Genomic DNA, 13460 nt, shown 5'->3' with positions numbered 1-13460 from the left:
CTAAAGGAACAACAACAACAACAAAAATTTTTAAAAAAGGAACAAACTAAACCCAAAGCTAGCAGAGAGAAGGAAATAATAAAGAATAGAGCAGAAATAAATAAAATACCTAGGGAATAGAAGAAATTTTAAAAATCAATGAAACCAACAGTTGCTGTTTCTGAAAGATCAACAAAATTGACAACCCTTACATATATTAAGAAAAAAAAAGAGAGAAAATTCCAATTACAAATAGGAAATGAAAGCGAGGACATTACAACTGATGTCACAGGAATAAAAGAGATTATAAGAGAATAATTGTGAACAACTGTGCATCAACAAATTGGACAAGCTAGAAGAAATGGATAAATTCCTAGAAACACAGAACCTACCAAGACTGAAGAAATAGAAAATCTGAACAGACCAATAATGAGTAAGGAGATTGAATCAGTAATCAAAAACCTCCCCCAAAAAGAAAAACCCAGAAACAGATGGCTTCCCTGGAGAATTCTACTGAACATTTAAAGAAGAATGAATATCAAATCTCCTTAGACTCTGAAAAAACTGAAGAGGGAACATTTCCAGACTTAATTCTATGAGGCCAGCATAAACTAATATCAAAGCCAGAAAAAGACACTATAGGAAATGAAAAGAAAATGAGAGCTATAATAGGTTACTGACAATAAATACATCATGTCATTGTTGGTGATGACAAAAATAGCATTATTCTAACATTTCAAGAGGTAAATAAGTATAAGCTGGAATATCTTGCCCAAAATCTTCGTAAGCAGAATGGAGAGAACGCTTACCTATCCCCATCTATGACTATTCAGTTCACATCAGAGAGATCTCAATTTAGTGGGTGGAAATAACTATGACACAAAACAGAGTTCACATCTAAAAACAGATATTTCTCAGAAAGTAGGAGACAAGACTCCAAGCAAAGAACGGAGCAAGAGTGATGTGAAATTTCCTCCAAAATCTTTTGTGCTTAGAAGAAAAATGTACTAAGTCATGATATATCCATCTTGCACCCCATCCCTAAATTTTTAAACTTTAATATAATTAAAGGGAGAGTTAATTTCTGTGTCTCTGATTTATTCCCAATGGCTAGTCTAAGGGATATACAGAGGGTGCCAAAAAAAAAAAAAAAATATACACATTTTAAGAAAGGAAAAAAAACTGTACTAAAATTGTAATATTCAATATATACCGATAACAAAAGATGAATACAAGTCATGCATGTACATTTTTTTGGCATCCCAGTACAAGCTAAGAAAAACATTTTCCTAGCCCTCAGGTTTACCTGAGTACCTGAACCTGGGGTGGAAAGAAGTGCAATTAAACAACAGAGAAGGGAAGAGTGACAGAGCAGTGACATGACTAATTGTAGCACTGAAAATTCTTTTCTGAGAGCATGGGCTGCCCACTGTACCAACCTGAAAAGGTACTCCAGGGTGATTCAACATCACGCTCATTTATAATTCACCTCTTATATGTAAATAGCGTGAGGCACAATGGAGAATGCTAAAACATTTATAGGACAACCAGCCTTCTATCAACGAGCTAATAATTTAAAGGGGGGAGGAAGGCTCCCTAAACCGTAACACAAAAAGGTAAAGGTAATAAGCTTGTAACAGAGGTAAACATTCCTGCAGCAGCACATGAGAGAGCGAGCAATTTCAATGGAAAGGAGTAAAGTAAAGCCTTGAAGAAGAGGTAAGACGTCAGCAGAGACATGAGGGGCCCTTTATGTGGGGGTGGGGGTGGGGTGGTTAGACCAAAGTGTGGAAAGGAATATGCAGTCTATGGTTGGGATGCAGCAATCATCTGTTGTGGATAGAGCACACAGGGGTGTGTTGAGGAGAAGTGAGCAATGCGGCTGGGGTAATAAGGTAGGACAAACATGGAAGGCCTTACCTGCCTCCAGGGAATCTGGGTATTATTCTGGAGGCAAATGGAAAGTACCATTTCGGAAGAAACGCTATAATCAGAAGTACGCATTAAATGAAGCTAAACTCTGTACTTTTAGAGAAAACATCAGAGAACTATGAGCGCTCTACGTACCAGTGGATCACTGATTATGTCCCTCCAAAGGTGGCACACCAAGCTCAGGTTCCCATAGAGATCTTCCATGGGGAGGAAAGCAAAGATGTGCCTCAGGACCTCGCTGGGCATGCTACAGATGTGGCTCTGGGGTTCTTGGCAGGGCAAGGTCCCAAGAAGCCCATAGCAAGAGTCAGGAATGGGATCAGGACCCATGTCCTCCACTTCTTGGCTGGATTCTTCAGACTCTGCAGAGAGCCATGACAGAGAGCCCTCTGCTTCTTGCCTAGCTTCCCTGGGCTTTGTGTAGCACGGGGACAAATGATGCCGTGGGGTTTTCTTGGAAACCCCATCCCACTGGCTGGTCCCTGTAGCTTGATTCCTCTCGTCCTCAAAGGACCGAGAGCGCTTCCTTGCAGTCAGAGCAGAGCCTGATGGGCCCAGTCTTGCTTCTCCATCACCTTCCTGGGGCAGGGCACAACTGCTCTCTGCAGCAAAGATCATTTCACCCTCCAAGTCCTTAGAGCTGTCCTGGCCCACAGAATTGCTTTTGGCCATGTCATTGGTGCACCGACGCTGGCCGGCGAGGAAGAATTCAGCGATGTATCTTTGACATCCTTGACCTGTACAGAGAACCCAAACAGAATGAACGAGTAAAGGATAATGACTGCTGACCCACTGTTGGCCCCAATGAGACAAACTAATTTTCAATTGCCTATATTAATAGAGGAAAGAGACAAGGACATAGTGACGGGCCAATTGATTATATGAAGAGCTTAATACAAAATACATTTGTATTTGGCTCTATCATATAGTCAAACACACATCTGGAAAGAGACAGAGACCAGTTTGCAGATGGTGTGAGGACCACATTATACCTTGCAATATATACAAACTGAATACGTAAATGGACAAAGAGCAAACGACTGCTCGCATTCATACATCCACTTACAAAAATTCAGGCCGCCTGGCTTGCTCTTAAAATAAAAAATCTAAGTCTGCTTAAGTAGAAAGGAAAATGTTTTAGGTTATCAGGAGTCAGTAAAACACACTCTCGTATGGGACCGAGTTAAAATCCTTTTATTTTCATTTCCTCCTGTGAAGCTGACACATTGATTTATTTCAAAATAAAGAGTTAATTTTAAAATAAGAATTTTTTTCATAGTATTAGAGTGGTACCTAATCTAGTCTACACATTTATTCAGTCGGCATTTACTAATAAGCACCTGTGATTCTGAGACAAAAATAAAGCGAAAAATGGTATGTATACTCCCTGACCTCACAGACTTTTCAGGCACTCAGGGGGATCAAATGGTGACTTCACACATCACCACTGCATTGTAAACTCCTATACATTACTGTCCAAGGCCAATGAAGTATTTAAACGCCTTATCAATTTATATCAAAATATACGGTTCCTTCCTGAAATGACTATGGCCAGAATTCTCACTTTGGAAAATACGAAAGTGGAATAAAACTAGGTATAACCTTTAATAGATCTACAGAATTTAATATTTTTTCTATGTTAGGAAAAAAACTATAACTGCTTCTGGGACAATTTAATAGAAACCCAGAGTTTTGAAGTCAACAGGCCTGGGTTAAATCCTGTTATTTTCTAATTGTGGAATTCAATCAAACCAATGTCTATGAAGAGCCTTCTACAGGGTCAGTGCTAGGACTCCCCGCTGAAACATATACATGCTGACGGTCTTTGTCAGTAAAAAACTCATAACACAGAGAAGCTGACTTATACACACAAAACAAACAAAATACAACCACTTAGTTAAAAACTGCTTCATAAATTGGTTACAGCAGTTCCAAAAGTGATAAACACGTATTATAATAGTTACAGAAAACTGCGTTAGGTTTGAGTTGGATTCTGAAGTTAGATATAGAAAAGGTAAACAAGGCAATCTGGATCATACTAACAGGTATTAACAAAAGTAGGAATTCGTTTGGCACATCAATGGGTTATAAGAAAACCAAACTGCCAGAAATACAACTTGCATGTAATAAACATCAGGTAACAGCAAGTTTGCGCTTGAGTCCATAATAGTGACAGGGAAACACTTAACTGTAGGCTCTTCAGAGGGGCGCTGACATGACAGGAAATGGTCCTCAAGATTATCTACTTAATGACATATATTCCCGTTGATTTGAAAGAAATAAAATCTATAGGCAAGAAGAAGTGTTACTGCAACAGTCCAGGTTTGAGGTGACAAAGGGCGCAGTCTACCATGAAAGCACTGGGTGAGGGAACATTTTGGAGAAAAATAATCATACAGCGGACCTAGTGACAACTAGACAAACAGGACTATTGCAGAGTCAAGAAATCACAATGTTTCTAGATTGAAATAGTGGTGATATTGGTACATGTTTCCTACCATGATATAATTAAGCAAGCTAATGGAATTCATTCAGTCACGTTTTCCCGGGGCTTTTAACAACCATCATAATGGATGGGATTTTCATGGAAAGCCCTCAAATAATGAAAAAGGTGTCAAACAGTTGCAACAGGACTACGAAATCACAGCAGCAATACTCACAAATACTGGGAGGTATTCAAAGACCACACACACCACAGATTCTGAAATGCAAGGTAATTTTTCAGAAGACATACCCCTAGTCCCTCTTTTTGTTCTGGGTCTAGGATAGAGACCGTGGTTTGGGTCTCTGTTTGTCCATCTTTGACTGAAGGGCTGGGTCACAGCCAAGTGACTCCGAGCTAAATGTTGGCAGTCGATGGCTGTAAGATGCTTCCGTTTAAACCGTCTCACTGTTTTGTACCAATAGGCAGAAGAAATGGGACACTTGTTAGTTATCATTAATTCTACAAGCCAGCCAGTAATACTTAATTTTCAGGAATACAGTGATTGTGGATCACCCCAGCCAACCCTTTCCTTCTTCCCTATATTACCACCAACTTTTAGTCATTGCAGAGTTCCTTACCATGTCTTCCTTAGACTTTAAGAAAGAATCCTAAAATAAGATCCTGAAAAAGACTTTTTTACTTATTATACTTTCTAAAAGCCCTGATCACGAGATACTCATTCAAAAAGAAGTTGCCACTAACAGATAACTCAAGGTCTGGCATCGTTTTCTTGACTTAGGCAGGCCACTTATGTTCCCATAATAACCATAGATATTTAAGAACTGGTTATAGCTTTTCAAAAATAAACTCACTCATCATCCCCTTACCAGCTTCTCCAAGTCTCAGAAGCAGAATGCAGTGACTAATAAAAGTCACTATAAATTCCCAGGGAAGGCCACACTGTACACCTCTTAGCCCCCAGAGGAGTTCAGGATTGAGCATAGGATCAGAGCAAGGCTTCTAAGTAGAAGAGAATGGAATCCACTTTTAAGGGGAGGAAATTTCATATTCTCTCACAGCAACGTATTGTAGCAGCAATTGTACCTAGGATTCTGTCTTAAGTATTCAAATGCCCACCCTAATCCAAAACATACCCTTAAATTCAGCTTTTGGAAATATGCAAGACAGAGGCTACCAGCAGATTTGTATCCAAGAGGTACTCACACATATGCAATGCACCTTGGAACTTTTTCTGTAAAAAGTATGTAAGAATGGCTTTATCTGCAGCCCTCCCCAGCCAACTATTATAATGATGCCATAGTAAAAACAGAGAGGCACTGATAATGACCATCAACTAGGTAGTCATGTCTTAATCACATGGCTAAGAGTCAAAGCCTGCTCTAGGGTAAGGAAGTATTCGGTCTTTTCATTGCTGTACCCTCTGCAGGTAGCAGGTGCCAGACACACAATACATGTTCAACAAACACTGAAAGAGTGAAGGAGGATGAGAAGACAGCAAGGTCAGAGCGGTCAGGTTGGCTGGTAGAGGAACCTAAGCCCTAGACCACTAGGAATTTGCTGTAGGACTGCTTTCATGTGGAACTTGGCAAAAGTGGACCACCGGGGGACCTACCTTAAAGGTACCACACCTGACAGACAAGAGATCAAACATACCCAAAAGAAACTGTTTTGGAAAAGCAGATTAATATGGACAGAGGTAGACTTTTATTTGTGTATTTATTTTATAAAACATGTCTGAATAGTAAATGCTTGTTGAAAAGATTAAATGTTTGCAGAGTTCTAACAAAGATGCAGGAGCAAAAGAAAAAGGTAAGGGGAGTGGCTGGAAGAAGAGTTCTGCTTCCAGAGTGCTGGTATATTCCATCGTGTTCTGGCATGAAGCCATCATGGATGGAGCGATGGTTAACAGGTGGGGGACAGGGGCGCCTGGACTGGGAAATCTGGCTTCTGGGTACTAACTAATACAGCCCCCTGTGTTGTCCATTTGGAATGGCGTCAGCTCAGCCACGACTGCTTATCTGGGAAGCAAGCGAACACTCTTACTGTATTTACATACCAAAAATTACTTTTCTGACTTCAGCTAGGTGCCAGAAAAACTGGACTGTATTGTATCTGCCTCTCAGACCTCCGAGAGATGAAGTGCTGTGATTCGGAGCGGGAAGCCAGGAGTCCTGCTGCGCCCTTGGGTTAAACAAGTCATTTAACTGAAAGGCTTCGTGCTGTATTCAGATTTGGAATCAGAAGGCCTCCTCCGCTTGGAAGGTATATGAATCACCAAAAGCCTTGATTCCTTATCATTAAAAATGGGGACTATAATAACGTGCCACACTGAATTCACAGAATGGTTAGGAGATTCAAATGAGACGACATAGATGAAAGTACTTTGTAACACCCACGTCGAAGCTGACAAAACCTGTCAGCTGAAATATTAGAAGAATTACACGTCGACCACAGCATTCTGAGTGTCTCCTAAAAGATGCATAAGGTTTCATATCATTAAAAGTCTTGCAAAATTTAGAAAAAGAACTATACTAAAATTCTAACCACCCTCCTGTTTGTATTAATATACTTTTAAATTAGCAATTCAGATACAACTTTATCAAAATAAAGACGCTCAAAGGCCACCTCCTCCATCCCTGAGTCCCCCAAGTCCCATGGTATGCCCCCCTCTAAACGGCAGGTGTGCTCTGCACCTCTCTGAAAGGGCATTTATTGTTAGAAGCCGCTCAAGAGGCTTCCAGGGGCAAAGGCAAAGCGTGCTCCGTGATGAATATGCACAGGAAGGGCCCGGAGAGAGATCAGACTCACTCGTGTGCTTTCCAAACTCTGCAAGGTCCCAAGATGCTCAACTGAGTCTCCCCCATAGCTCAGCGGGTATGTGAACCCCTCTGGGAGACTCTCCCACAGTGACTAACAGAAATGTGTCATATCCCTCAGGTGTGAGGACAGAAAAAAGTAATGAGACTGTATGAAAATCACGTTGTCAAACAATTTTGCCCAGCCCCACACTGCTTTTCCAGTGACGGTTTTCTTATGGCATGACATCCCTCTGTCCCCCCACTCCCGTGGCCCCCTTTTCTAGAGCCCCCAGCTCAGACCGCTGGTCCCCAGTCTTCGCTGTCAGACTTCAAAGTGGTGACTACCTGGAGTTTGGCCTTTACCTATCATGGATCTCCTCACCTTGATGACCTGCCCCCGCCAGTTAGGCCCACTGAGACTGGACTCTGCTCCGTCTCCCTTGAATTAGTCACTAAACCTCTGCTAGACCACAAGCCCCTAAAAGGCAGGGAACATGTCTCATCACCTTACTCCTCACAGCACTTAGCACGATAGTTTGCAAATGACAGGTACTCAAAGACTTGGTGAATGACAAGTCCATGGCTCATTCCTCAATTCTGTTTTAATCTGCCCAGCTTCATTTTTTAATCTTCTTTATTGATAAACAATTTACAAAGCAAGTCACAGAAAGTGAAATGGGCCGCTTTGGGTTTTGTGGCGAAGGCTGTACTCCCTCTTCTTCCTCAGCTTCCCTGTCCTGCTTGCAGGTGGATGTCACCTAGACTGAGCTCCAGCCCAGGGAATGTGAATGAGACGGGTGCTTCTGTCAGGCCTGGCCCGTGAAACCTCTCACGCTTGCTCCTCCATTCTCTGGCCCCGGCCAGGGCACGGGGAAGTGGATTCCCCAGGGTATTCTTAGGAGACACACATTCAACGAGGAAGACTCCAACAGCCTGGGTCCTTGGATTATAGCTTTAAAGAGTGCCACTCCTCCCCCACCACACACACACACACACACACACACACTGCAGCAACCTGGACCCACCTTAGATTGTTATGGGATTGAGAATCGAACTCTGATTGTGACGTCATTACATGTTTGCATCTGTAACTGCAGCCAAGCTTACCCTAACCATTCCCAGATCATCTGAAATGAATACCAAATAATTTCCTTTCTTCCCCTACCTTTACTAATCAGAATTTACCAAAAAGTTCTCTAAAATTTGCAGGTTACAGACCTAAGTGGACAAGATGAAGATAACAAGTGACTACAATTCATGGAGGAAAAGATTACTATTTAAAAAAAAAAAAATTACTCTAGTACAAGGTATCTGGCTGGCGAGACTGCCCATAACAAGAACCAGAGAGCAGCCCTGCTAGCCTAGATAACTCACTGAGTCACCTCATCTCAGCCGTCAGTACCCCCTAAGCCTCTCACTCTTCTCTGAGGGACTCTGTGAAGATCATCAAGTATGCTTTCCCTCTCGTGTTTCCTGTGAAGACAGCGGACGTGCTATGTAGCCCATTATTACAAGGACTCAGGTCAAGTTGCCACCTGGGAAATCTACAGAAGAGCACAATTTAAACACAGCTGAAGGTGGGATTCCCCAACTCCAGCACAGGAGAAAGTACTCATTCCAGGCAGGAAGCACTTTGCCTGCAGTAATAAAGCCACCCTGCATGTCTCTGAGATACCTGTCACAACTATTTGTATGTGTGTTCAACATGTGTCATGTACAAATGATTATTACTACTAAAGTATATTTTATTATTTATTATAAACAGTTATTTGTGTAAGTGTACTAATACGACTTCCACCCCTGGATTAAAAACTCTACAGTCTCGTGGGAGGGAAGAGCAGGAACTCACAGAACCCTAGCACAGTGTGTATTACTCCACAAATAACTGTCGATTAAATGAACAGTTGCACAACTATAGCACGTCCTTCTAAAGAAGCTTAGGTTGTTTTCCTTGGCTTTGCAACCCTGTGCCATCTTAGAGCTCCTAACTGCTTCATAGTTTTTTCCCACATGTTCTCATTGGATCTTTGCACAATCCTACAATTGTGCCATGATTAAACCAGGGCTCAGAGAAAACTTGTCTGAGGTCACAACACAGCTTGTAGGTGACAGAAGGTAGGTCTTCTGACTCCCCAAGTCCAGTGTTCTTTCTACTATAACATTCTCCTTCCTATATCCAGAAAGATTTAAAGAAGCTTCTAAAAACCTCAGGTTTAATTTCTAGGTCACTTTTTTTAATCGTTGTGAAATGACATAACGAAAGATTTAATAACAGGCAAATATTTGGAAGATGTAATGAGAAGGAAAATATCACTAAATCCTGTAGATTCAAAATGGAAAAACTTCAAAGCATTTTGTCCCCATTCGCTCTAAAATAAACAAACGCAGAGAGAAAACACTACCGTGCTAGAGAGCTCCTTCTCGAGTACTCAGTCTTCATGCAGAGTCCTCCCCCATGCCACAGCCTGCTCCCCTCTAAACCCCAAAGGTCCAGGCTCCAGGCTCAGTGGTCCTTAGATCGCCTCACACCCTGCAAACACCTGCCCCTGCCTTGGAGACACGTTCACTTCACAAAGAAACTAGGATGGAGGGAGCTTCTCTATGCATGCTTCCCACAAGAAGGAATGGGGAATAAAAGAAAAAACACGAAAATTAACATTATCTACAGAGTAGAATATACTTTTATACATTTGAAAGGCTTCTACTGTCAATTCATTCCATGACCACTTTCCTTCCACAACCAAAGCTCATGGGAAACACTATGAGTGCTTCCTCTCCTGCTATCTCTGGTATCAAATGCAATTTTAGCATGTGAACATACAAAGATGAGTAAGACTTAGCCTGCCCATAAGGCAGCTACCAAAAGAAACACAAATTATTGTACAGAAGGCAATATTGTACAGAAGTTCTACACAAATGCACACATGAAGCGCTCTGATAGTAAAGAAAAGTAAACAGAGTTAGGAAAGTTGAAAAAGGCTTTATGAAGCATTCAGCCTTGAAAGGTGACTAGAATTCAGTATGGCAAAAGAAACAATACGTGCAAAAACACAGAGAAATACCACAGGACTGGTGTGGCAGAAGTTGGGTTTCATTGGGACAAAAGGGTCACAGACGGGGGACAAAGCTGGAAAAGGAATTTGGAGGCACAATGAACATCCTTAAATATAAAGCTAAGGAAATTGGACTCGATCAGGTAGATGATTCAGAGAATCACCAAGCTTTTAAGCAGGGTCAGTGCACAATCAAATTTACACATTAGAACAGTAACTCTGGAAGTAGGATAGAGGATGGGAAACACGAAGTAGGGTAAACACGAAGGCTGTCAGGAAAATAAGGCAAAAAGCCACTTTTCTAGCCGAAAGGAGAGTTGATAAAGGCCTGAGAGCAGCCGCAACAGAAATAGGGAGAAGGGGAAAGCGAAGATGAGTGTCTTTTCTGACAAGACTGGAAGAGAAAGGGTAAGGAGAAAGAACAAAGAGAACTGGCATTTCCACCTAGTACTGAATGTCATTAACCATGTTAATTAGTAAAGGAGAAACAGTGTTTTTGTTTTAATCACTTTTTCCTGGTGTGAAGGGAGGAGGAAAGTTTTCAGTTTTGAAAATAGTTGTTTGTTTTGTTTTAATGTTACTGTGGAATGCCAGGTAAAGCTCCAGGGGGGTACTTTGAAATATGAGACGGGTCCTCAAAAGGCATGTGAATGACATTTGGAGACACAAGATCTGAGGTACTTTAGTGAGATGCTTCTAGGAGTAGGTGATTCTACAGCCAGAAGGGCAAAGTCAGAATCAAATTCAGTCTTCAAACAAAATCAACCCAGGAAGGATAGAGGGATATGACAAGCAGAGAAAAGATGATGGCAACCAATTTGAAATTAGAGTGGTAAGTCCAATACCAATAGTTTGATGCTCACACACTCAGATCACAGAACGTGTTAAATGTTTATGATACCAACGACCACAGCTGAATGCTACATAACTACAAAATACAACATAAGAAAAAGGAAGGAAGCCAAGTAACAAATCACCATGCCAACGTGACCACATGTAAAAAGACAAAGTAAAGGCCAGCCCACAAACTCCAAAAGCCTGCACAAAAGAAATGAGCAGTCCAACTGGGAAATCAGCAAGACCCCAGAATTGCTCCACCCGTTAGCTTTCTATATACCAAGCTTTTGCTCCAGAAACATCACAGGGACCATGGAGAGAGTCACATACATTACCATCTAGTTATCTAAAGGAGGATACAGACCAAAATACGTTTCTAAAGAAGACAGGAGAGACAGAGTTGCATTTGACATCAGTTAAGTAACCAATCATCTGCATTTAAAACATTCTATCCTATTGTCCATCCATGTATTTCAATTTTGTTTTTAAAAATAGGGAAACTGGAGGCATAAGGCAAGAAAAGGTGGGGTGATTTGTAATTAGGGTGAACGGGAGGTGGGAGGGTGGGGAGCATTAGCAGCAAAAAGTGTGAAACTATCAGATGCTTCAACTCCATTTGCACTGACTCCACAACAGCAGCAGCAGAAGGAACAATGCTTGGCATGTTCTAAAACTTCATGCCTTTCGAAGCACTTTTATGCCTTCCCTCTTTTTGAAGTGGCAACATACAACAGAACAAAAACTTTGGCAAAGTTTATATTGGACCTAGTTCTGTCTCCAAGAACTATCAATATTACTCAGGAAGTTAACCTGATTCGCTCTGCTCACTGGTAAAATGGGCCTGTTTTCATAGGCCCATACAGAGGTCTTTTTTCATTTTATCTCCCTTAATTTATCTTAGCACAGAGCCACGCACTAGCGGACACTCACTAGGTGCTACCATACTTCCCTCAATTTCCCCACCTGTAATGATGTCTAACAGGGTGGTCTGCGCATTACGTAATTAATGTAAAGTGTTTTGTAAACCACAAAGTGCAATAAAATATGTAAAGCACAATTGTTTTTAGGACTGGCAAATAGTAGCAACTCCTATTTTATCTCCAAAGGAACTGAAAACACCAAGAGGTTTCAAGTACCTAAAAAGAGGACTAGTACCTAAAAAGAGCGGAGAAAGAACTCACCACCTGCCCAGATCCCTTACATCACCCCAAAGAGCTTGCTCAGATCTCAGCGGACCCTCCACAAGCTTAAGGCCTTCCCACATCACCTTAATTTTCTTAATATTCAGGTAAGGGGGAGAGAGGCTAAAAATAAAAGAGGCAAAAGGACACAATAAATAATGACTTGCCCAAGGTCAAAACCCCAGAGTAAAAAAGGAAATGCTGGCTTCCTGGCAGCCGAGACCACGTCCCCCGTGATCCCTACAACCACCAAGAAACGACGAGCTCCCCACTTCCCGGGCGCAAGAACGCAGTGTGGGGGCGCCCCTTAGCTCCAGCTTGCACGCCCCGCCGCTCCCCTGCAGCTCGCCCGCCGCCAACAACCCCGGCCCCGGGTCCTCACGTCCCCCGCCGATCCTCTCCCCGCCCCGAGAGGCCGGACCCCGGCTCCGGACCCCAAAAGGTTAAGTGTCCACAGAGCAGGGCCCCACTCGCGCTCCCTGCCACGTCAGCGGGCTCACGCACTATGGCCCTCCAGACCCGGGCTCCAGCCACCGCCGTCGCCACCGGGCCCGGGTCGCCCGGCCTCCCAGTCCCGGCGTCCCCAGGGCAGCGCGAGCCGAAGCAGGCCTCGGACTTCCTTTGACAGCTCCGCCCCGCCGCAGCCCCGGGAAGAGCCCGCCGCCGGGGCTGATGGACTTCCTCCGCGGCCAATCGGAAAAAGCACGCGGAAGGGCGCGCTGACGGACAGCTCCTGCGGCCAAGCGCAACGCGCGCCCGGAAGGGGCGCGGCCACCGCTAGCGGCCCCGCCCCGCCCGTGCTTCCGCTAGGGTGAGGAGGCGAGTGGAAACTTTCCCAGAGTTCCTTCGAGCTCCTGGGGACCCAAGGAGCGGACGCGGCGGGGCGGGGGCTGGTTGCAGTTGGGTCAGGGAGGAGTGGTGGGTCGGGACGCGCGGGGCCTCACCCATCCAGGAGGGCCTCGGCCCCCGGGTGAAGACACGGGCAGCGGCTCCCGGCGGGCTCCTTCACCGGTGTCTACGCGGACGCGACGACACCGGTGACAGAGCAGCTCACCTGAGCGGGTCTCGCGCTGGCCTCCTCTGGCCGCAGTCAGAGCCGGGGCGGGTCCTGCTGCGGCGCGGAGTGGGCGTGGGCCCCGGCGGTACTCGCCCCTCCGGGTGGGTTCGAAGGCAGCTCCCTCACTACCTAATGTTTCGCGGCAACATGAAACGAGCCGCACGCCGGCGAGCACTG

The 13460-nt window shown here is 43.8% G+C and overlaps 1 protein-coding gene across 5 annotated transcripts in view; it reads right to left on the bottom strand.

Moving 5' to 3' along the window:
* FBH1 (F-box DNA helicase 1) overlaps positions 1-13460 on the bottom strand; it is a 38180-nt gene that overhangs the window by 24538 nt on the left and 182 nt on the right. Inside the window, exons 1-3 of one of the 5 annotated variants that reach the window (XM_033100815.1) lie at positions 12731-12885; positions 4646-4801; positions 2047-2648 (exon numbers count right to left, since the gene is read on the bottom strand). In XM_033100815.1, the coding sequence (XP_032956706.1) occupies positions 2047-2648; positions 4646-4801; position 12731 (759 nt within the window). In that variant the 5' untranslated portion in view covers positions 12732-12885. Of the gene's footprint in view, positions 1-2046; positions 2649-4645; positions 4802-6413; positions 6527-12730; positions 12886-13460 lie in introns of those variants that run through there. The other 4 variants (XM_033100819.1, XM_033100816.1, XM_033100817.1 and 1 more) reach the window with 4 other exon arrangements.

This window comes from Rhinolophus ferrumequinum, assembly GCF_004115265.2.
Source record: "Rhinolophus ferrumequinum isolate MPI-CBG mRhiFer1 chromosome 5 unlocalized genomic scaffold, mRhiFer1_v1.p scaffold_110_arrow_ctg1, whole genome shotgun sequence".
Taxonomy (NCBI): domain Eukaryota; kingdom Metazoa; phylum Chordata; class Mammalia; order Chiroptera; family Rhinolophidae; genus Rhinolophus; species Rhinolophus ferrumequinum.
This window is presented reverse-complemented; position numbering and strand designations above follow the sequence as displayed.